Below are 22214 nucleotides of genomic sequence, written 5' to 3' on the forward strand. Positions count from 1 at the left end.
GACTTATTGAATCTTAATTTTGTCTGGCCCCACCTTTAAATTCTTCTCACTCAAAAGCAACGATACAAAAGTATTGCAATCTGTGCACACTTTTCAATCTCCATGGCCAAGAAAAAATGGCGTGCTAACATAGAAACAGCAAAGCAGCAACCCTTTCAAGCAGAACCAATTTATAGATATGATCCAAATTATTTCAGTACCAGTAGTTCCTTTGGCCTCGTCAGTGGCTCGAAGCTCTGGGACTAGAGTCACAGCAGATCCTTTAATGAAACCAGCAATACAACTCAGAATCCAGGAGAAAGGGTTCCCAAAAACAATGAAGTAGAGATCCTGGCTGGTCATGACAAAATTACTTGAGTCAAGGAAGCGACATGTCCACCACAATGGTATATACAATACTGTTGATAAACTGTACTGTTTGAAGAGAACCCACATTAACTTCCTCTAGTTAAATCTCCAGAGGATCAGACTGAATGAGGAGTACATCATGAACAAAGAAAACCTTTGCACGTTTGGAGGTACTGAAGTCATTGACGCAGGTAACAGTGTACAAAAATGTCAAGGCGCTACAGGTATAAATCCTTTTTTCTCAATTTAACAGGCTGGAACTGGGATTCCTAGTAAAGTTTTAAAAACAGGTCTTGAACACGTTGCAAAAGTTTACCAATTTTTTTTTTTAATGTAATTAAGGCTGCACATAATTCCCCCAGCCTGACCTTTTCATGCCCAGAAAGAGAGACAAACAGCAGTGTCTTAACTTGCTCGTAGAAGTCCCCATACATTTACCACCCATCAGGGTCAAATAATTGACCAGTGCCTGAAAACTAAATAAAAACGCGGCTTACATTTTGATGCAGCTCTTTGCGCATTCCTTTCAACGATGCCCGATTCATCTTAAGAAAGTCCAAACCTCCTTTATATAAATCGGGTAAGACCCTATTTAATTTAATACTGAAAAAACATTTACTTATCGGCAATGTGGAGCTTAAGAAAACAAGATCAAAATGTAATGTTTTTTCCATAGAAAAGGATTATTTTTCATTTGAAAAGAGCACACACAATGAATGTATGGCTCAAGTTTCTCTGCTCAGCCTTTCTAGACTCGTGGTGTGGAGAGCCCCTACAGCCTTGCTGCTCCACAAACAAAAGAAACTACTAATTTAATAACGGCAGTTGGCTCCTGAGACGCAAGCTAACAAACCTAAACATATCCTAGAATCCAGACTGCATTAGAAACACAAAACTACTTAATTGTATTACATCCTTTCTATAATGCTTTTTTAACAAGCGGCATACAATTCTGGAAGGTGTTGTCAGATAGGTCAACTATGAGTGAGTGTTTTGATATTTTGAAAGACGCCCAGAGATGTGCTCCACATGTATTGGAGAGCATTTAGCAGTGGCTTTACATGCCAAACAATATTCTTAAACACTGGAGGTATAGTTTCGTACATAGCATACACAAACCAAGTGAATTTTAGTAAATGCTGTTACCGAATCATGATTTTGAGAAAAGACAGGTTTTTAACGCCTTCCTAAAATCTAGAAGGCTCCTGGGGGATTATGGTTCTCTTTGGGAGCTTGTTCCAGAATGTGTGCCCTTAAACATAGAAGGGGCAACTTTAAAAGTCTTGATTTTTAAAGTAATTATTGAAATGGACTAATTTGTCTGAATAACTTAAGTTTCAACTATAAGGCGGCTGGTCCTGTGTGTGTGAGATGTAGACTACTTTGTCGATTGTTCTTGCTACTGGTATCAGTGTATGGATTTGGGAGCAAAAAAACAAAAACATGTGCTCATGTTAAATATCAGGACATTCTTCCATATTTGGGAGTAATCCGTCTGTTTACTTGGAGCCCAGAGTGCAAGATGCATGATGGCACTTGAGTGAAATGAGCATGTATACAGAGCGATATGAGAGGAAATTCTGCAGGGCACAGAAAATGTCAGTTACCTGCAATAGAGATGAAGCATTTCCAGCTTCACCTGACTCTGGAGCCGACCTGTTGGCATGCACTTTGTAGGGGCTGTAGCAGGTTCACTCTTGTCTGCGGTATGGATTCCAACCAACTCTCCTCCCAGAGAACTAACCAGGATGAAAAGGCTGCCAATAATCAGTCTAGCTGGCCCTAAACTACCTAGTGTAATCTTCGCCTATGCTCAGGACGTCTGGCTTGTGTCTGACAAAATACATTCCCTCATTCGTCCCTTTCAAATTGTAGCAGGAGCAGAGAGACAGAAAAAACTCAGAATGCTTGCACTTAGTCTCTCAAAAACAGTCTGCTGACTATGTAATGCTTTATATTCCCCTCCAGTATTAAAATGACAGGGAAAATGTGTCCTGTTGAAACTGGTTGAAATTACGAGAACTCCATTTGACAAATACTTATTCTACTGATTCAATGCTCAGGTGTTTTGGGTGCTGCTCAGGAGATACTGAATAAGGGCTATATGTTGATGTGCCAATCAAGGCTATTGCCACGGCATCTAACTGTTCTGTCCAAATGGAGAGATGCAGCTTTGACGACCAAGCACAAGCCTAGCAGACTAAAACCTTCTTGGAGAACAATCTGAGAAAGCCTAGCCAAGAGGACATACAGATTTTATCTTTCAGTATCACACAAGGGTTGAAGGATTCTGAAAGTTATCAAAGGACTTTGTAGCAGCCAGAACCCGCTACTCCTAAATCTGAAAGCATTGCACGAGTTCTAACTTTCAACCAAGTTTTTGGGTTGCACCTTTGTGACTTGAGCTGCTTGCTCAGAAGCTGGAAACCTTTCAAACTCTGTACCACAAAATATAGTTCAAGAGATTACTTTGTGAACACAAAGGACACACAGCAAGTGTCTGTGCCACTGGCCTAATCAGCTGATATCGGCCATTAAGGAAGTTTGGCTTTGGCTGTGCATAAATTGGTATCCCCACATCCCCCAAGTAGTGGTGGGCACCTTGAACATGAGCTGGACCAGTTCTGTTTTTCCACTGGTCCTTCTAATATTTTGGGCAGCCCCAACATTTACAACACCATAGCCTGAATGGCCTAGTATGTCTGATACTCCATTTACCTATTTTGAATGTTTTGGTTCGAGTAAGAGTATTGGGTTTTCAAACACTTGTCTTCTCAGTGAACGTGGAATGTTCAGAAACAATATGTGTGATGTCTCCCGTCGCTTGACGGGCTGTTTCGAAGCAAATCCTATTATATTGGTATGCAAGAATCAGACAGCGGGATGAATGCAACTCTATTTACTACGGTATACCAAGGTTCTTTCAATTTGCTAACAACTTCCCATCAGCTAGTCATCAATCTCCACACACCCTTCCCTTACACCTAGTCATATCAAAATGAACAATGTGTGGCACCATCATTTGAAGGATGGCTTCGAAACCAGGAGCATGCCCCAAAAAATGAAAACATTACGAACTCTGCCATTTTACTACCCTCATCCTGATGTCAACTCCGGTGTTTATTATGGTATCAGTACTGGTTGCAAATTAATGTTCTTCTGGGTCAAGTAGTCACAAGACAGGTTCTCAAATCACTTTTTTTTGTTTTTGCGATGAAATCCTTCCCCGACAAAGCAGGAAATTTCACACACCCACAGTATCATGATCATCAGTCTTGGAAACAGACGGGACAGTCATAATCTACTGAATGTTCAATTACAGCGGCAATTTCCTTCTGCACCGCTAGTGAGCAATTGAGGCAGAGAGACATAAAATTTAACAGCAGCCTTGACATGAAACACCGAGAATGAACAGTGCACCAGAACACCAACAAACGCACAAAGACGAATGCCACCGAGCCCATGTGCTGGAACCCAAAAAGCAAATGAAAAGTGAAAGCAGTGGCTTCATGAGCATTTAACGCTTCGACACAGCTTACAAGAAACGTAGCCAAGAGTTAATCACCTGATTGATCAGGGGGGTGGTTGACCAAATCCCGAATGGGAGGCATGCCTAGGGGAAAGTGAAATTACAACAAGGTTACTTTTCTTTCCTTCGCAAGGTCATGAGAAACTTCTCCCCTCTTGAGATCCAGTCTCTTACATAGATTGAGCTGTTACTACTGAATGAAATAAAAACCATCTCCAGCACACATTTTCTGAGCACAGTACAAGTGTCCTTACATACATATGCGCCATTTGACAGTTTATCACCCTTGAAATGATTAAATACAGTGTGTCAGACTTGTGGTCACCTTCTCTTCCAAAAAGAATGAAATACTACATTAACTCATGCCCCAACATCAGGGGGGGGGGTCTAGCAACTGAGCAGATGACACTCAGGAGCAAGCAAAGACCCCATGCAATGAAAACGGAGTATACAATAAGTCATTTGGTTTTTTACTGAGCCCTCCACTAAAAGATCTGAGTAGAAGGTTACTCTATGGTCTGACGACCCCTATTTCAACGGGATGGTGACAGCTTATTGAGGCAGACAAGACTAAAATATCCAACAGACTTCTTCTAACTAAGTTTTGTTAACCGAATGATTGGGAGTGGACTGGAAATTCCCAAGCTTGTGAAAGGCCCTTCGAAGGAACAAAAAGGCCAGTGAGTGAACATCTTAAGCACAGATGGCTAACCTGCCAAACTCACCAGAGGTATGTTTGGTAATATGTCATGAATAACTAAGTGGGTAACCTTAAAAGATAGTTCATCTTGACTGAAGATGCTCGGTGGCAAGAAACAAATGGACAGAGAATGGATGTCCTCATACAAGGTACAGCTCTGCTCACACGGACAATCTCATGTAAACAGCAAAGTAAATATGGGGTGGTAACGTGGCACTATACTGTCACGGATTTTATAGCAAAACATCAACCCTGGCCAAGCAGACGTGCTAGGTGGTAAACAATTAAACAGTCATCTCAAAGACACCTACTGAAAAGAAGCTGACAAGACTGCATTAGGCTCTTAGGAATCATACGGCGTACATCTTAGTCACTCTGCATGTTCTCCAGCATGGCGGTTTCAGAAATGTGACAGATTAACTTAGCTTTTTGGAATGTACCATAAACCATGGGCTGTGAATGTAAAAACGAAGTTGTCTCTTGTTTTTTAAGTTTCCATGGCTAAAGTTTCACGGTCTGCAGACACTCCACCAGGCGGGATCGGAGCTCGCAAAACTGTGGCTTGGAAAGGAGCCTTGCATGTCCTTCCAGAGTACAGGCTCCAGCAGAGATATGTCCTGTAAAACTATGAAAGCCACGCTTACTTTAACACCGATCACCCACGCTTGATGCTAAATACAAAAGTGCACCTTGATCAAAATCCAGGAGTATGCTGGCACTCTAAGGAGATACGGCAAAAAGGCACACCCTCAACAGCCATAAAAGCAGAGACCTTTCTAGGGCACTGGATACGTTAACAGAAGTGTGCAAGAATCTGAGGAGCATGGACGGTAGATGGTTGGCAACAAGGTTAAATCAAAGACAAACTGTACCTTTGTAGTAGGACTGGTTTCATTTTCATTGTCAGTCTGGTGAAGATTTCCATAAATTACAAACAATGGTGATCTTGAAAACTACAATAAGAAAAGAATCTATGACACCAAGAGATTATTAAAGTACTGGGTATCATGGTTATATATTACTGTCGTCATGGCGGAGTCCACTTGCCTGAATGGAAGCAACCATGATTTAAAACTCTCAGAAGACATCAGGCTCTCCATTTAAAGTCTAGGACTGAAACCAGCGCCCTGGTGACTTAGAGCAAGGTGGAATCTGACCTATACCACACAAAAACCTTTGAACGGTGGATTCTAAATTTTCAAATGTGGTTCAACTACAATATCTTCTAAAACAGCATGTGCATTTATAAAGATCTAACTACAAAAAGAGATGCTCACAATAGTGGCCAGTCAAGCATGTTATTTCACTGCAAGCTCTAGTCTTAGAATCTTCAACATAAAAAAGTTGGTTGTCAAAAATGCTGAAGCCCATCAGCTACCACAGGAGTGTGTTAGTGAGAATGTAGGCACCACAACCATATAGTACTATTTCTTATGACTGCACCAAAAAATAATGCATTTTCAGGGTTGGAAAGTATAGTCTGTATCTATGTACCGAGAGCACAGAGTTACTCTAACATTTTATAAACATTCAATAAAAAAAGGAAAACATATCGTTAATAAAATTATCTCTGGGCTATGAAGTATTGCATATGAAACTGTAACAAATACCAACATGCCTTCCTTTCTCAAGCACCATTGCATACATGGTCAACGCCAAGAAACAAACCAATGTTTGTCCTCCAATGATGGGCAACGTATCATAAGGTATCACAGAAAATTATAATCACTCCACTGACCGAAACGGAGGTGAAAATTGTGTCCGATTTCAAAGTTTCCCTAGCAGACAATAATGTAAGAACCCACTCATAGGGTGAAACTAAAATGTCAAAGGTGTGTGGGAAAATCTGATTAAAGTGCAGCGACCTGTAATTCCGGATCCCTCTTGTAAAACCAGAAAAATAACCGCCATGCTAGCTGTCCTTCATACAGTATGAAGTTAAGTGGCTGCTTAAACTAACAATGTATTTTCCTCTGTGTGAGGCAACACGATTACACAATGTGCTTTCATTTTCACTTTTAATCGGAGAACTTTCACGTTCAAGGCAGCACTGTTCTTTGAGCTTTAAAACAGTTGGTTTGATCTATAATTTTTTTTTTTTTTTTTTAAATGGGAAGAGCCTTGCCTAGACAAGTTTTTTTTTTTATTTTGTTCGGGAATATTTTCGTCACTATTTTAAAAGTGTTTTGTGAATGTGGACGGGGATGAGTGTTTTATTTAATAATGATTCCATGGCAAAGGAGAAAGACGACTAAATAATTAATTTTATATCTTGAAAGAAGGATGTAGGACGAGGGGGGCTGTCATCTTACCAGCCCATTGCATAAAGCCTAGAGTGGACCCAGTCCCAGCCCTGCTTGTCAAAAAGCAATCTGATCCAGATATGGCACTGCAGGCGTTTACGTCGCGATTCACACTACTTGCAAACAAAACAGTAGACAAGTTTTCTGGGGCAGTCGCATTCAACAAGGCTCGTTAACACTGCAACTATTAACCATGGTAATAGTCTCCACCTGCTAGTGCTACCCCCAAGTGACTTCTCCCTTCACCCAGTCACACTGATCGGAGTAAATGCAACAGCTGAGCACACAAAAGGCAGCTGCCTCAAGGGTGGCCAACTGCACAGCACTGGTAAAAATAACCCGACTCAGCCCAAGGGACAGTCAACGCTTCGATCAGATCCGACATTGGGGGACAACAGGGCTGACATAAACCAAGCAACATATTGCCTTCCAACTAGTCTGCACTGCAGACCACGCCATAGTTCTATCATAATCCACTGTAGCAATGCACGATCTGAAATCATAAGCCGACAAATAACGGTATGCAACACATACTCCACAAACAAAGATGTATACAGAGTTTGCATATTAACAGTGCTTCAAAAGTAATTAGCCACACACACAGGGCCACTTTAACAAAAACACAAACACGGGCTGATGAATGAGCCTATGGAGTCGGCTGTGGGTTTGCTAGAGAACCCCCATACACCCCCGCCCGTCCTCCATTTTACCTGATTGCTTGTTATCGCTGGTCTGTACCTCTCCGTTGGTGACTGGCTCTTGGCTTTTAACAGTGCTGCTCCCTGATTGGCCGTTCAACAATTTAGCAGCAGATCCCAGGTTGGCAGCGATAGTAGGCAACTGCTGGCCCCGCTTCAGAAGCTGTTTCTGTTCCTGGTGTCGGAACCGAGGTGGTACTTCACGGGGAGGGTATCGAGGCAGTGGCTGCGGCGGAGGCGGCCAGTTGGTTGTGGCCCTCTTGGCATTATTAACAGTGCTGGTTGCAGTGGAAGTGCCGTTATTACAGTTGGCAGGAGGAGGCTGGCTTACTATGGTCTTGGTTTGTTCTGGTGCTACTCTCCCAGGAGAAAGTAAGAAAGAAAGATGATCAGAAACAGGAACAAAGTATGCAAAACTTAAGGTACATGTGTAAAAAAGGGTACGGGTGCTATAAAACTAGGGGAGATGGCATACCTTTCAGTACAATGCACTTGTGTGCAGTGTACTCTTCTTCGCCTTTCCAAAGAGACAGTGGGCAAACAGAGTAACAGAAGTAGTGAAATCAAGAAATTACTCTCATACTAAAAGTAACCTCTCTACTTGGTCCCAAAACACATCCACTGACCAGATTTGGGAGTATTACCAACCTTTCCTTAGTCTAATGCTGTAGAGCATAGAGGTTACAAATGCGTTTGTAGGCTTACACATTGACCTACTCTGCCACCTGCTAGATTAGTCTCTCCAGTTACTAGCAACTAGCAGCACAAAACCATAGCAGGTTGGGATGGACGAATAAGCTCTTCCGAAGGAGTGGCAAATGATTAAAAGCAGAAGCACAACCCAACAATAAGTGTACACAGGTGAATACAGTATGCATACTAGAACCTCATTCACTCAATAATCCACTGTTATGCAGCCCTAAGTATGGGAAGGCTCTAAAGCACAGAACAGCAGGATTTAGCAGCACCAGCATCTAGAAGGCAAGAACTAACTTGTGCATAATTTCAAACTTTGCTTCAGCCCCAAAGCTAGTGTTGGAGCAGCAGTGAGCAGGTTCAGTAGCCCAGGTAACATATCAATATGAACATGCATTTGTAAAGCAAATGATATCCTGGCTATGATGTCGCGGACATCCAGGTCTTTACTAAATGAAGCTAATCAGTGACTTAATCTAGTGCTGCTACTCCCTCTCCCAGAGAACAACATCCGATGAGGGACGGATGCCTAGAAAACAGGCCCGTCAAGGGCAGTCCTTCTGCATGTGGCAGAGCATGGAGGATGGTGCTTTAGTAAGTTACATTTAAGGAAAGAACCGTAGATCAGAGGGTAAGAAATGCGGTCTAGTGGTACACTGTCTACTTAGACACCTGTTTTTGAATCATGACCCCAGCACTTGACTGGAAATCCTGTAATGCTGGTCTAAAATCTAATCCTCACAGGACCAAAACTACAACTGCGTGAAACATGTTATTCTTTTACCCGAAATGCATTACATTTGTGAAAATCAAACATGTTAAACATAAACTAACGCACAAAATATCTCGGAACAACCCCATTAATGTAGAAGGCTTAGCTGCTATCCAGCCAGGCCTGTGCTACAAAAATACAGATACACAAATACAGTGACCATCTAGCCAAGGAAATATCCATGACCACAGCACCAGATAATTCTGAAATCATAGAGCCCCGAACTTAAGTACATTTCAGATTGAAATATGTAGCAGTGAAAAACGTAACGTGGGCGATTTATGCAGAAACTACCAGTTTTTCCTCACATGCCAGTAGGTTGGTTTGCTTTTGGCGGCGCAAGTGGAGGTGGTTTTACAGTGTCTGTGAGAAGCACCAACAGATTGCAAAAAAAGCCCAAAACACGGCCCATCCTCTCAGAGGTGTGTGGTGTGTTAAGAGTACATGTTTTATAAGGTTTTACACCCAAGGACACATCTAACACGTCTACATAAACGCAAGCACCTTAATCATCATGTTCTTTTTTTGGACCCACACTGTTTCTGAAGTGAAACTACACTGACCGAATTTCCTCATAACTTACTTTGGTAACGGGTAATAAATGAAAAGACCAATTAAATAAGGCCACTGTTCCAATTTGCACATCACATATATGTCTCTAATCAAATGTTATACAACGTAAAAAGAAGCTCTGCAACAGAATTCATGGGCGTCTCAAGTCTGCTATCTGCAGGGAGGGCAGTAGGAAGGGTGCTGTGCTAACGCCCTGCGTCTCCCCCAGATTAGGGCCAATTGGGTGGGGGGGGGCTACTACTCATCCTCTCTAAGGAAGGGGCAAGGGACCAGCTCATCACTTCAATGACGACGGACTCAGGTATCCAAGTTGAAAACAGACCCTTTAGTCCTCATGTTTTCAGGCTAGAAACGAGACATTGGTTGTGGTTTTCTACATGTAAGCATCCAAAAAAGGTAATGAGCAATTTACTAGTCGCTGCTATTATTTTAGGTAGCCTGCAGTAAACATTTTGGTAAACAAAAGGATGCCAGATCTGCAACTAATTGACGTGGAGACAAGTACCACAACACAATATCGATCCATGTGTAGATATCCTGCAGATGCACAACAGCCTATAGGACAAGGGCCATGGAAAGGTGGCACAATGTAAAATTAACAGGAAATATTCCCTAAACCAAGACGGATACCAGGCCTAGAAGATCATAAATGGTGTGTAAAACCAGAGTGAGTAACTATCAGACCTTCATGACTGCATGTATTAGTAGCAAACAACAAGGAAGCTTGATTTGTCGCTTGTCACCCAAGAGGGAACCTTAAATTCTTAGTGGAGAGCATCAGGCGGGGATGCTAGTCTTGGTCAGAACACAATACAATATGTCGCAGCACCTCAAACGCTGGACAAATTGTTCTGTACAAAAAAAGACGAAAAGATGGTGTTTGCACCCTCACCCTCTCAAATTATGGGTCTCAGAACACTGCTTTTGTTAAGGAGGAACAAGCAAAAGACTTCATGTAGTGTCATATAGAGACGAGTTCATGTATTAAAACTACAATTGTGCCAGGACGCAGCCATATTTTACTTAGGCCTGGACGAAATTTGTTACACCAGCGTAATTCAACAAATTATGCCAATACACCACATGGTGCTACCTGGCCAAAATTAAGCGTGGGAGCACAAGAACAATGCATGCGAACAACCAGAAAGCAAACGCCTGCTGTCAGCAACACGTGCTTTTACACAATTCTTTTTAAGGGTAAAAAACTTCAAGTAAAAAAAAATGGATGCAAGGACACGTTTCTTCCTAAAATATAGCAGTAATGCCGGTTTCGTATTTCATTCAATTTTTGCAGAACTTTGCATAATTATACAAAAGCAAATTACACGAATTTCGCACATTAATAACTCAAGGCGGCTGCTCCACTGCATTTCAATGTGGATCAGGGATCTCTCTTGTCTTGCAGAAACTTACAGCAGGCTCTAAATACGACCAACTTGGTAGCAGCCAGGAGAGAGCTCGAGTTAAGGAGTGGAAGGGTGAAAAGTTTATTTTAAAGGCCCCGCAAAGTACCTTACATGTTTAAAAGAAAGAAGCCCTCAAGTGTTTCAATGTGGAGGGTCTTGCCAAACTCAAGCAGAAGCCATAACACACTCAATTGGACTAAACCTTACAGCTGCTGGGAGCCGCAAAAGTGCAAAGGACTGGAGCAGGTGACAGGAGGTATGTCATGAGGTCCGCTGTCAGAGACCCTCCAACAAGACAGTCAGGCTTTGCAAGCAAGGCAGGCGATGCTTGATTTTAATGAAGACGGATAGCAGCCCTTGAGAGGGGCAGTGTGCAGCAAGCAACAAAGCACGAGTCTTCGATGACAAAGATAGCCAGCCAGGGGCTAACTGCCGCACCATGCATGGATGGATGGATGCCCCTTCCCCGCCGCCTCCCCTCCGCCTGTCACCGCACAAGCCACTTCCATTTTATTTCACAGCTGAATGGAGAGGGACAAAACAGGACGGCAGATATGAGCCATTTCAATGTTCAGGACTTCAGAGTGAAGAGCAGGCCCTCAATCATTAATTCAATTAGCAGCTAGATTGGATAAATTGACTAACACGGCCTCTTAATTACATTACGCAGAGAAGCTATGGCAGATCTAAGCAGTCTCTTCCACATCACCAACAGCTTCCTGAGTGCTGCTGATGCGTGTATTCATCTTTCGTTGGCAAATGACGCGAAGGCTGCAATATCTTAATCTGGGAATTGAAGGCAAACATTATGCAAAGAGTGCCACTCAAAGCAATTTACAAAGCAAACAGAAAGGCCTGCTAAATCCAACCTTTCTTTGCAGCAACATTTACAGAAGGAACCGAGAATTGGACAGATTAGATTGTTTTTTTTATTGTGCTGCTGGTTGTCATCAGTTTAATAGCTTATGGACTTAAAAGAGCTTGTACTCTGTTGCGCATCATTCATATGGAAGAACGAAAAGGGAGCAACTTCAAGGTAGGTATTATTTTCTTGGGACTGGTAAGTTCGGCAAGTCCAAAGTCAATCAAGAAAGCACATATCTCGATAACGTTCCAAATATTGGAACAGTGCAGATCTCACTAAAGCACGTAAGTTTATGGGTTGGGGTTGAGCAACTGAAATGGCTCGTATTTGCTGTCCAGTTTGCCCCAGCCCCAGGTGAAGATGACACCCATGGGGCAGCAAACGACAAGACTGATGTCAGCATGAACTTCATTAGAGATCCCAGAGCAGGGTATGAATATAACCTGTGTCCAACCCAAAACAAGATCAGGCTACGAGGTCTCATTCTGAAATACAATGGTCGGATTTTCATAATCGGAGGACAGAAAAATACCCCCCCAGAAAATGTACCTCTTTGTGATGTTGTTTGAGAGGAGAACTCAGGATTACAGTCTCAAAACTTGCCAGTAAAATAAAGGTACATTTGGCATTTACAGCAAATCAGACTCCCAGGAATAAAATATTAACAACCTTTCAGAGCTATCAGAGCCATAACTTATTTGACCAAATCATCACACCATCTCTGGTGTCAACAGAACCATCTGGTTCTTCTCGACTCAGTTCTTCAATTATCACCAAATTCTTAAAAATCTGGTGGAAGTATTACTACAAAGGAGACACTTCTTAATATTTAAAAATGAAACCTTAGAATACTTTTTTTTTTAAAGGAAATGACATTTTAGTGTAAATATTGCAGCTGAGAGCTTTAAAGGCGCCTGCAAAACGCTGGATGCATTAGGGACAATCGCTATGGAACGCACAATTCTCCAAATAGCTGTGAATGTAAATTTAGAACCAACATGGCTAAGTGAAAATGTCCTGATGAATGGTTCAGCAAGATCAGAATAAATTTGTGGATACAAAAACTGAGTAACTTACTAAAGCGAATTCAATATTATCTATGTATGAAAGGCTAAAACTGTAATTCTTTCAGAATCCCTTATGTCACCTTGAAGTAGATAGAATACCATTCTTTGCAGACCTACCCCCTTAACTCCCAAGATGAAAGATGGCCTTTCTGGATTACTTTGGATTGGAGGAGCTATTCGACATGCAAGCGTTCACAGATCAGAATCAACCAAGCTGGGGGGAATTACATCCGTCAATGGAGCAAGAACCAGGAACCTCTGATGTCATTTGGTACATGGATATTTACCATAACAAGTTTTGGACACAGTCCGTCTGCAATACCAAATGAACATACTGGATAGAAAAGAATACTGTGAATGTCTACAGCTTGGCAGCTTTCTATAGGTTTGGGTTTCCTTGCTCTCATATATAGTGCTTGTTCTCTGAAAGTGATCCAATGCCTCCGTAGTCTAGTAAGAAATAAGCATCTATTGAACTTTGCAGATCGAGCAATCAAGGCATGGCGCAAAACAACAATCGTTGTATGCAGCATTGTTCAGTCCCACCACCATGAAATGACAATTATACTTTTGGTCAATGCCTTGCAGGTCCTTCTACATCTAGACTCCCCCCCAAGGAGCAGGATTCATAACTTGAAGGCCAGTTGCATGTTCTCCAGTCTTTATATAATTTGCTCACAGAAAAGCAAGATGGACTCCGCCCAGAGTATTGGGCTTAAGAACTGGCGACTGCCGAGCGGATTCTAAGCTGGTGAGGTCATCATATTGCAGTTGTTGCCAGTGGATAAAGCATCTATGACTGGCTTTGCACTACAGAGCAATCTCTTCGAGGTTGTATGCACCTTGATACCAGTCTCCAATCTGAACGCACAGAAGTAAACACCAAGCAAGTATATGGAACGCGTCAGATCACCACAAGGTCTAGTCCAATGGGCTGTGGCTCCGTTGTCTGTGTACCAATCACGGTCTTGTGGAAAATATTTCCTCCGAGCCAAAACCATGGAGTCAGTAGCAATAACTAAGGAGTCAGGAGAGTTCAACTCTGACCCTTTTCCCAATTTAACTGCGATCAACAATCGCTTCGGTCCCACCAAATGAGATTACAGGAACTGGATCTCCCTTTTGGTACCGGAGATTTCGGCAGCCTGGGACACTGAACTAGGTCCCTTGGCAGGTTACACCTCCTTGCCCCTCCCCACCTAGCCTAGCCTAGCATGTTACACATGCCAGACTCTGACATCTGCAGAATATATTCAATACACTTTACTTCCAACAACTGTAGATTCTGGCCTCCCATCTATCGCCAGTCACGGGTACACTCAACAGCCTGAGGTCCAATAACCACCATTATACTCACTCCAACCTCAGCAGGAAGACTCTGCCCATATCCAGTTCATATTTTACCTCCTGCACCCAAGCAGTCACTGCTCATCGTCCATAGCAATAAGTGCTGCGCCCCATCCCAGCAATCACAACTCTACGGCCCAGGCCTCAGCAGCCATTGCTCTCTCAATCTAAAACCAGCAATCTCGGCCCGTTGGCCAGAGACGTCCCCACTATTCCATCCCTGCTCACAACAGGCAATCCCCGTGTCCCTCACAACAGCATGAAGTGCTCGTCCTGCATGCCCGGCCAGCAACCACGGCTCTCACAGAGGTCAGCCACCGCAGCCGACTCTTCCTGAACCGCCATTGTTTATTCCATGCCTGTCACTCGCCTCAGCAGTCAGCATTAACCCTGGAGTGGCCAAGCGTCCCTCACTAGTCCCCGTCACCAGCGCAAGCCACCACAGCCATCACACACCCAGCAGAACAGCAACCACTGCTGTGTGCAGAGGCCGGACAGCCACCGTTCTCCTCTGCCCCACCACTCAAACCTCAGCATTCCTACCCCCCCCCCCCCAGAAGCACCCCCTTACCGCGCAGCCCCCCGGAGGCGTGCTCCTAGCTTCAACTGTTACCGAGCTGCCCTCGCTCGACCCTGTCCCTGCTCTGTCCTCGCCAATCAAGCCTTTTATTGTGCAATCACTAACAAACAGAGAAAAAAAAGCAAAGGTCTATTTACAGAGCAGACTTGGACGTCTGACCTGGCAACTTCGGGACGGCGACAAAAAAAAACACAAAAAGATTTTAAAAAAAAGATTAAATAAATAAATTTGGAGCCATTTAGTTGCTGAAACAGAGGAACGAGGTGGAAAACAAACTCGAATACTTTCACCCATCGTCGCCCGCAGTCGGGGCTAATTTTTCTTCAAAACACCACAGAAGTGTTTACTCACAAACTTTCTCTGCTGCGCCATGCCTGGCACACACACACCCGCCCATCCGGAACAGACTCTTATGCAACTGAGCGGGTTTACGCGTTCTCGGCGAAATCTCTCGCCCGCACTACTTCTACATGACAGCAAACATTAAAACATGCACACACAAAAACAAAACAAAAAGTTTCAGGAGCCCGGACTTACGGCGAAGGTCTCCAAGGAAAGGCGCTTCCAGCTCCTGTTGCTCTCCCACTCGGCGGATTTCATTAGAAAATGGAGGAGCAGCATGGTGTCATTTTACTGCTCCGAGCGCGCTGCCTGCCAACTCCTCCTGGTGCAGGGGCCCCGGCGCGGCGCGCAGAGCCCCCGGCCCCCGCCCTCGCGGGCACGGAGACCTTCATGCACAGTCCCGGGCGGGCAGGGGGGGTCGGCGCGGCCGGACTGCGGTGGGAGGAGGGGCGGACGGACGGCAGTCGCAGGCAGCACCGGGCACCGACGGGGGAAGATGGCGGCGCAGGCTCGGCTCCCCGACCGCAAACACTTCACGGGGGCTGCCTGCGGCCCCGAGAGCGGAGGAATGCGAGCCAGGAGCGCCGCGTCCCGTCCGAAGAGGGCTTTCATTCGGATGCAGCTCCCCGGTGCATCGCCGGGCCAGCAGACCGTGCCAGCACGCCTCGAAGCCCTGCCACGGAAGGACACACTGGGCCGTGTATAGACTTTCACTTGGCGTCAATAGAACGGCGTCTATGGAAAGAGCACCGAGTGGTGTATTCTATACATCTAAAACCGTTCGAACGGTCAACACCAATGCAAGCTCTCTTGCTGTGCACACAAAGTAAAATAAAGAGGGGGGAGGGTGCCACTTCATTGATAGTACACAGAGTGGAGACGAGCTGTTGAGAGGTGGGCAACTGGGACAGATCAGAGCACACAGTGCACAGAACAAGCGGTCGCCCAGCTGGGATTCCCTTACCACTTGACGGGAAGACACTTGCCTTTTAAAGTGACTGAGTGAACGAACGGTTCGGTCTTCTTTCATTCGAGGAGTGAGTTTTTTGTCGAATTATATATATATCCGAAGAATGAACGACCGAGAGCGGGATGGCGTAGCTTTCATCCATGATCAATATTATGTGGAAATAGAGCGGGAGGTCAAGTTAGGTCGTCAGCCCTAAGCCGGGGTTCCCGCATAACGCATGCTGGCTGCAAACATCCATTTGTCAAGACTGGAACCCGTGAACTTCGACTTATGAACCTTCTATCGTATTCCAAAAGAAAACATTGTTTTTTTTAAATGCATTTTATACAAATCCTCACAGGATACAAACAGGAAGCAAGGAAGATAGTACAACAATGACGTACGGGAAGTACACCGCAAGTGATCATGAGAACTACTGGCTCACTAATACAAATATTCGCCTTGTCTATCTAGTATCTTCCACAAGAACATACATTGCGTTAATGAGGGATTTCAAAAACATAAACTAGTATTTTTAATAGGCGTTTAAAGTTTAATTAAAAGAAAATACATGATTTTTTGTAATGTATAATATTTTGGAATGGATTATACTTGGAGAAAGATTGCCCTACAAATTACTGTACAGCAACCGTTGATTTCTGGCCATTTCTGAAACAAAACCACCAACACCAGTATGTACTATGATAGGGAAGCCATCAAAAGTGACGTCCTTAAGACATACAATTCAACTCCTTTGCGGTGCAAAGCAAGCCACAAGCTCCAGGCGAAGATTTCACCACAATTGGAGGCTGTAACAGGCCCCTCACCATTACCACACTGGAAAAGGCATGGATCAGGATTAGTTCTACTTTGACTCTTTCAGCTTATCCCAGCACCTTGTCAAGTGTAGTCGCCCAGCGCTGCCATGCTTGTGACGGAACCACTCCGTCGCGAGCAGTGGGCTGTGCTTCTAACAGAGTGGTTCCGTCGCGACTCCGCCCACTCACGAATTCGCCCGCACAGGCGGGGAATCAGTGCCCCGTGGGCGGAGCGGCCGCGGCATGACGGAACCATTGCGTCATGAGCACACGCCACCCGTGGCTCGTGACGGAGTGGTTCTGTCACAAGCATGGAAGGGGTTGAAGTGAAAGCACTGTATGGGACACTTGTAAACAAAAAAGTGAATAAATATTAAGAAAAAATTGAGTCAGCGTTCGGGCCGCAAACAACAAACTAAAGGCACGCACACCACTGCACTGCATCAGTGGCGTGCTGTGCTATGAAAAAAAAAAATTGTTGGGGAGAGCGTGTCCTGCCTGCAAAGGCAGGCAGAAAAAAAACATTTAACCTACCGTATTCGGAGGCTTTACTTAAAGCCTACTGAGTAACAACACATAACAGGGGGTGTCTTGATCGGAGGTTACAAAATGAGACCAGGTGGTACAAAGGAGGGACTACAAAACCTATTGACCAATGAAAAGCCACAGTTTACAAAGGACAATGACAAGCCAATGAATAATATGGGCGCAGAGTGGGCGGAGCTCTAAGTTCATACCTGAATACAGCATGCCTCTCAGAGCAGCGCATGTGATGACCCGCCTCAACCTTAAAAACTAAGCTGCAGTGGCGCTGGTGAAAAAACGGTCAACTGCTCGACTGATGACCATCACCCTTTTGCGAGAAGAAAAATCTGTGCCTGGATAATCCTTCTGGAGGTGGCCAGAGGATTTGGAATTATTCTAAGGACTCAAGTTTGCAAAGTGTCTCAGGAAAGAGGGCTACAGCACATTCAGAATCCTCCCAGGATGCATTGTACCTAAAAGCAGGATGCAGCTGGTCTAAACAAGGGCTAGTCTAGAGGAAATGTGGCTCATACTAGTGTGTAAGAGACTAGAACAGAGTCGCAATTTAACTGCAATCTTATCACTACATTAGAAAACTGATCACAACACAGGCAAGTGTGGCACACTGGCAGACTTACAGGAACAAACAAAGCCCCAAGGATGCAGGTGCTGCCCCCAAACAAGAAACAAATCTCAAGAAATGAACTCGTAGTAAGTGATAAACCAGGTGAGAGAAACTGAACAAATCTTCTGCACAAGCCGAGGCTCAGGCACTTGAAAGCACTCGAGATGACCAACTCCTCAATTTGATCCAGCAAATTCACCACAAAAGTAAAATACACAAAACTGATGGCATTTTTTTATTTTTAAGAGCCAGCTGCAGGTGGAGAACTGAGGCATACACCAGGCAGAGAGGAAGGTCACCTCACTAACTCAGTTGGTTAAAAATGCACCTTAAGCAGTCAGTTTTTTTCCTTGCATGGTACTGACTGCTGTAGGGTTCAAATGACCAGTTGCATGAATCTGAAAAACTGTGTTTGTACATTAAGGGTCACTAAGCCAACTGTCTGCTTGAGCGCTACATCTAAAACACTTCACTGTTCTAGTAAAACATTTGATCAAAGTGATGTGGAAAAACAAACGAAAAATCATTTGCATCAGACACTAAATAATCGAACTCCAAACCCTACGTGCGGCCTAACATTCCTCGTGGTCCTTAACAGGGATCCAGAGCTTCTGACTGGACTTTCAAGAAACTTTAGAATAGATAGGGCAGACAGTACAAATGCAGGCTGTCGCTCATGGAGAGATACTCTAATGTACTAATAGAGTACGACCTCTTACAAGAGGACCACTGGTTATCAATCATCCCAAAAAGGGAACCATTTCACACAGGAATTACAAAGTCAACCAGAGAGCCACTCTTCAGCAACAGAACATCACACGACTAGGATGCTAAAGTGATGGAGACATCGACCTTCTTTGGAAAATAAATGATTAGTTCACAAAATGCACTGAAACGAACACTGCACAATGAGAACATCTGAAACCGAGGCTTACCTTTGTTTTTTTGTTCAACGACCTGAAATGTAAACAAACAGACGTGTTACTGTATGGGATAAATAGGTCAACATGCAACAAGTGGAGAAGCTCACCAAAAATAAAAGGCGGATGCATATCGGCTATGGCTCGTCACCACCCACCCAGTCAAAGCCTTTGCCTGATCACTGGAAAGTCCTTTATGGACTAGGCAGGGAGCTGAGACAATACACAGCGATTTCTTGTTCACTATGCACAGGTAATAAGGACACTGTGCAGCAATCCTTTTTATAATCTGATTTTAACACCACAGAACGTTCAAGAACGCTAGAGCAGAGGCGAGTGCTCTTGTCAGTTTATGTTGCAGAAATATGGCTAAAAAGCCGTTATTTGCAAGTTTCCACAATAAACAAAATATTTAGGTGTATTCCGCACCCCTCAAAAAAATATATAAATAAACAAATGCACTGGCAAAGCCAATAGGTCAGGCGTTGGCTGCCCGTTTTTGGCTTTGTCAATGCTTGTTTTGACAGTTTTTGCAAACCTTTTTATGTTTGGGGTGGGGGGGGGGGGGGACCATTATAAACAAAAAACATTACACAAAAAAAAAATCAATGAGCACACATTGCAACTGTAGTGACAGGCACTCAAGGGAAGTTCTTTGGGGTTGGATGCGCTCTTTATGAAAGCAGAATGTCAACTCATGCTTCACACAAAAGGTGATGGGTTGAAACTAATCACTGGCAATCGATCAGGGTAGCATTACGACCCATCGTTCTTTTGCTCACCACACCACCTTAGTTTGGACCCAGCCATATGCAAATGAGCCTTGACCCTGCACCTCCTGGGAACAGTCCAACCGGAACTGCCAGGCCAGGTCCTCCCGGAACTGAAACAAGCAACCCAGGACCGGGTTTGCCCTAGTTATGGGCTCATCAATCAGCCAGGCACAGCTTGGTTGCAGTGACACAGTGAGCACAGGCCACCCTTTGGGGCTTGAGAGGCAAAAGTGGCGACGACTGGACTGTTCCCATGAGGAACAGGATCGAGACTGATTTGCATATGGCTGGGTCCAAACTGAGGGAGCATGGTGAGCAAAGAACGATTGGTTGGGACGCGGCCATGCGATTGCCAGTGATTAGACAAATTGCAAGCATTCGTCCCATCACCTTTTATGCGTTTCAGGTCACTCATGGTTGCATGGCTCTAGTGCAGTGACCCAATGCCCCATGCAGCAGTGGGTGGAATTAAACTTTATTGAACCGAAAAAGTCAATGGTCAAAGACGGCTGGCTGAAAAGCATAAGTATATTTTACAAGTAGTTTTAGTAAAATCAATAGGTCTAGGCTAACTTCAGATCTAACACGTTTATGCAGAATCAAGAGACGGAATGGAAAGGGGTGGTGAGGCAATTGAGTGTAGGGGTAGGAAACTGAAGGGTCAAGAAATTAGGTGACAATCGAAGCAGGACGGAGGAGAAACGTGGGTGGACATAAAGGTGGAGGGACAGAAGTGAACAGGAGAAGGCAGAGTGCAGAAAAGGGGAGAGGGAAGGAGAAAAGGGGGAAAGAATAGAAAAGGGGGAAAGAATAAAAAGGTTAAGGCTGAGTATTGAAGAAATGGAAAGTAGTAAGAGGGAGCTAGAGGAGCAGAAAAGAAGTGGGAAAGGATACAAAAAACCGGAAGTAAACGGACACATACTTTGCCATTCTAGATGTTACTGGGTTGGGATCCCCTATGGCATAGTAACCAAATTATTCCATTACTGCATTAATCTGCAGAGCGAATCCACCACTCCTTTACATCCGGGCTGGATGATGGGCAAAATGCTCAGATTGGACAGGCACTGGGATAGCAGCTTTCACTTGGGTTTTCCTACCTTATGTACTTGTGTGACACTTCTGCTTGAGCCCCGCTACCCTATACTTCAGAAATGATAGTCCAGGATACCCCCACAAGAACAAGAATCAAGACTCCTCAACGGATGGCATTGTGGTCCAGAAAAACTAAAATTATTCAACATTTAACAGGAATCTAGACAACCTGTTGTTGAAGCATTTAAGTGAACATTTCTAGCCGCAATTAACGTCATTCTGACAAGTGGACAGTGAGTGAACCTCTGCTCTGAAGTGGCGAGTGGGGTTTGGCATCCCATACTAGACGTATGGTGGGGATGGAAAGGAGTCTGGCATAAGCCACCCATGCCATCACAAGGCATCTAGTCTTCCAGTGGGATACCAGAAGAAGTCTTCGAGAACGAAGGGCTAACACCAAATTACTTCAACACAGATGTGCTTGAAAACCTTGCACAGAACCTACTTGCCCTAGCAAAAAGGTACAGAAGGCAGCTGCTTGGGAAAGGGGGCTGGGGGAGTTGGATGCCAGCCAGATAAGGGCGTTGCAGAGCACGGCAGCATGAACACTTGGAGAGTAACTAGAGCAGCTGTAAGCATAACCACTGACTGTTATACGGCCACTGTACAGTATATACTCGTATGTGCTTTCGCATCATTTAATATTGCTATTTACTTTTAACTGTGTGAAAGCACATATGCTGTATCAAGTCTTAGAAAGCCGTGCCATCCTACCAGTAGTTGTTCAAACGAGGCTTCAGCGACGCACCTGCAAGATAGCAGTTCTGCGCAACATCTTGCTGTCTGTCAGTTGACATTTTAGTAGCAGTAGTAGTGGGATAAACCATCCATAGGATCCAAGAAAGGCCAGCCAAAACGCCTACTTCTCACTCGGCAAGCAGAGGCTCCAATGTAGCCCAATACATTATGGTGCTAACAGGCATACATGCACTAGAGTTTCAGAGCACACTTGGTGGAAGGCTGCTGCAAACACATGGCATTCCTTGGTGACTGGTCACACAAGTCAGCACGGTGGGCTTTGGGTTTCCACTCAAACAGATCACTTTAACTGTGCTTACTACCTACTACGCCTGTGCTATGGATTGGAGTAGGTCTGCCTCACAAATGCAAGCAATTCCACATATGACCACATGTGTGGCACCACACGTATGTGGTATCTTCAAAGTAGCCAAAAGACTATAGCTTGCATAAAAACTTTCAGGCGATGATGCCTTAGAAGAGAACATGCATACTCAGAAATACACACTATGTTTTGCTTTGCACCAACTGCCTACCAAGTTTAA

The 22214-nt window shown here is 44.3% G+C and overlaps 1 protein-coding gene across 1 annotated transcript in view; it reads right to left on the reverse strand.

The window, feature by feature from the left end:
* TNRC6A (trinucleotide repeat containing adaptor 6A) overlaps nucleotides 1-22214 on the reverse strand; it is a 289758-nt gene that overhangs the window by 150823 nt on the left and 116721 nt on the right. Inside the window, 3 exon segments of the mRNA XM_086940455.1 lie at nucleotides 3914-3961; nucleotides 7591-7932; nucleotides 19079-19100. Of these exon segments, the coding sequence (XP_086796581.1) occupies nucleotides 3914-3961; nucleotides 7591-7932; nucleotides 19079-19100 (412 nt within the window).

The sequence above is a fragment of the Lissotriton vulgaris genome, chromosome 10 (genome assembly GCF_964263255.1).
Source record: "Lissotriton vulgaris chromosome 10, aLisVul1.2, whole genome shotgun sequence".
NCBI lineage: Eukaryota > Metazoa > Chordata > Amphibia > Caudata > Salamandridae > Lissotriton > Lissotriton vulgaris.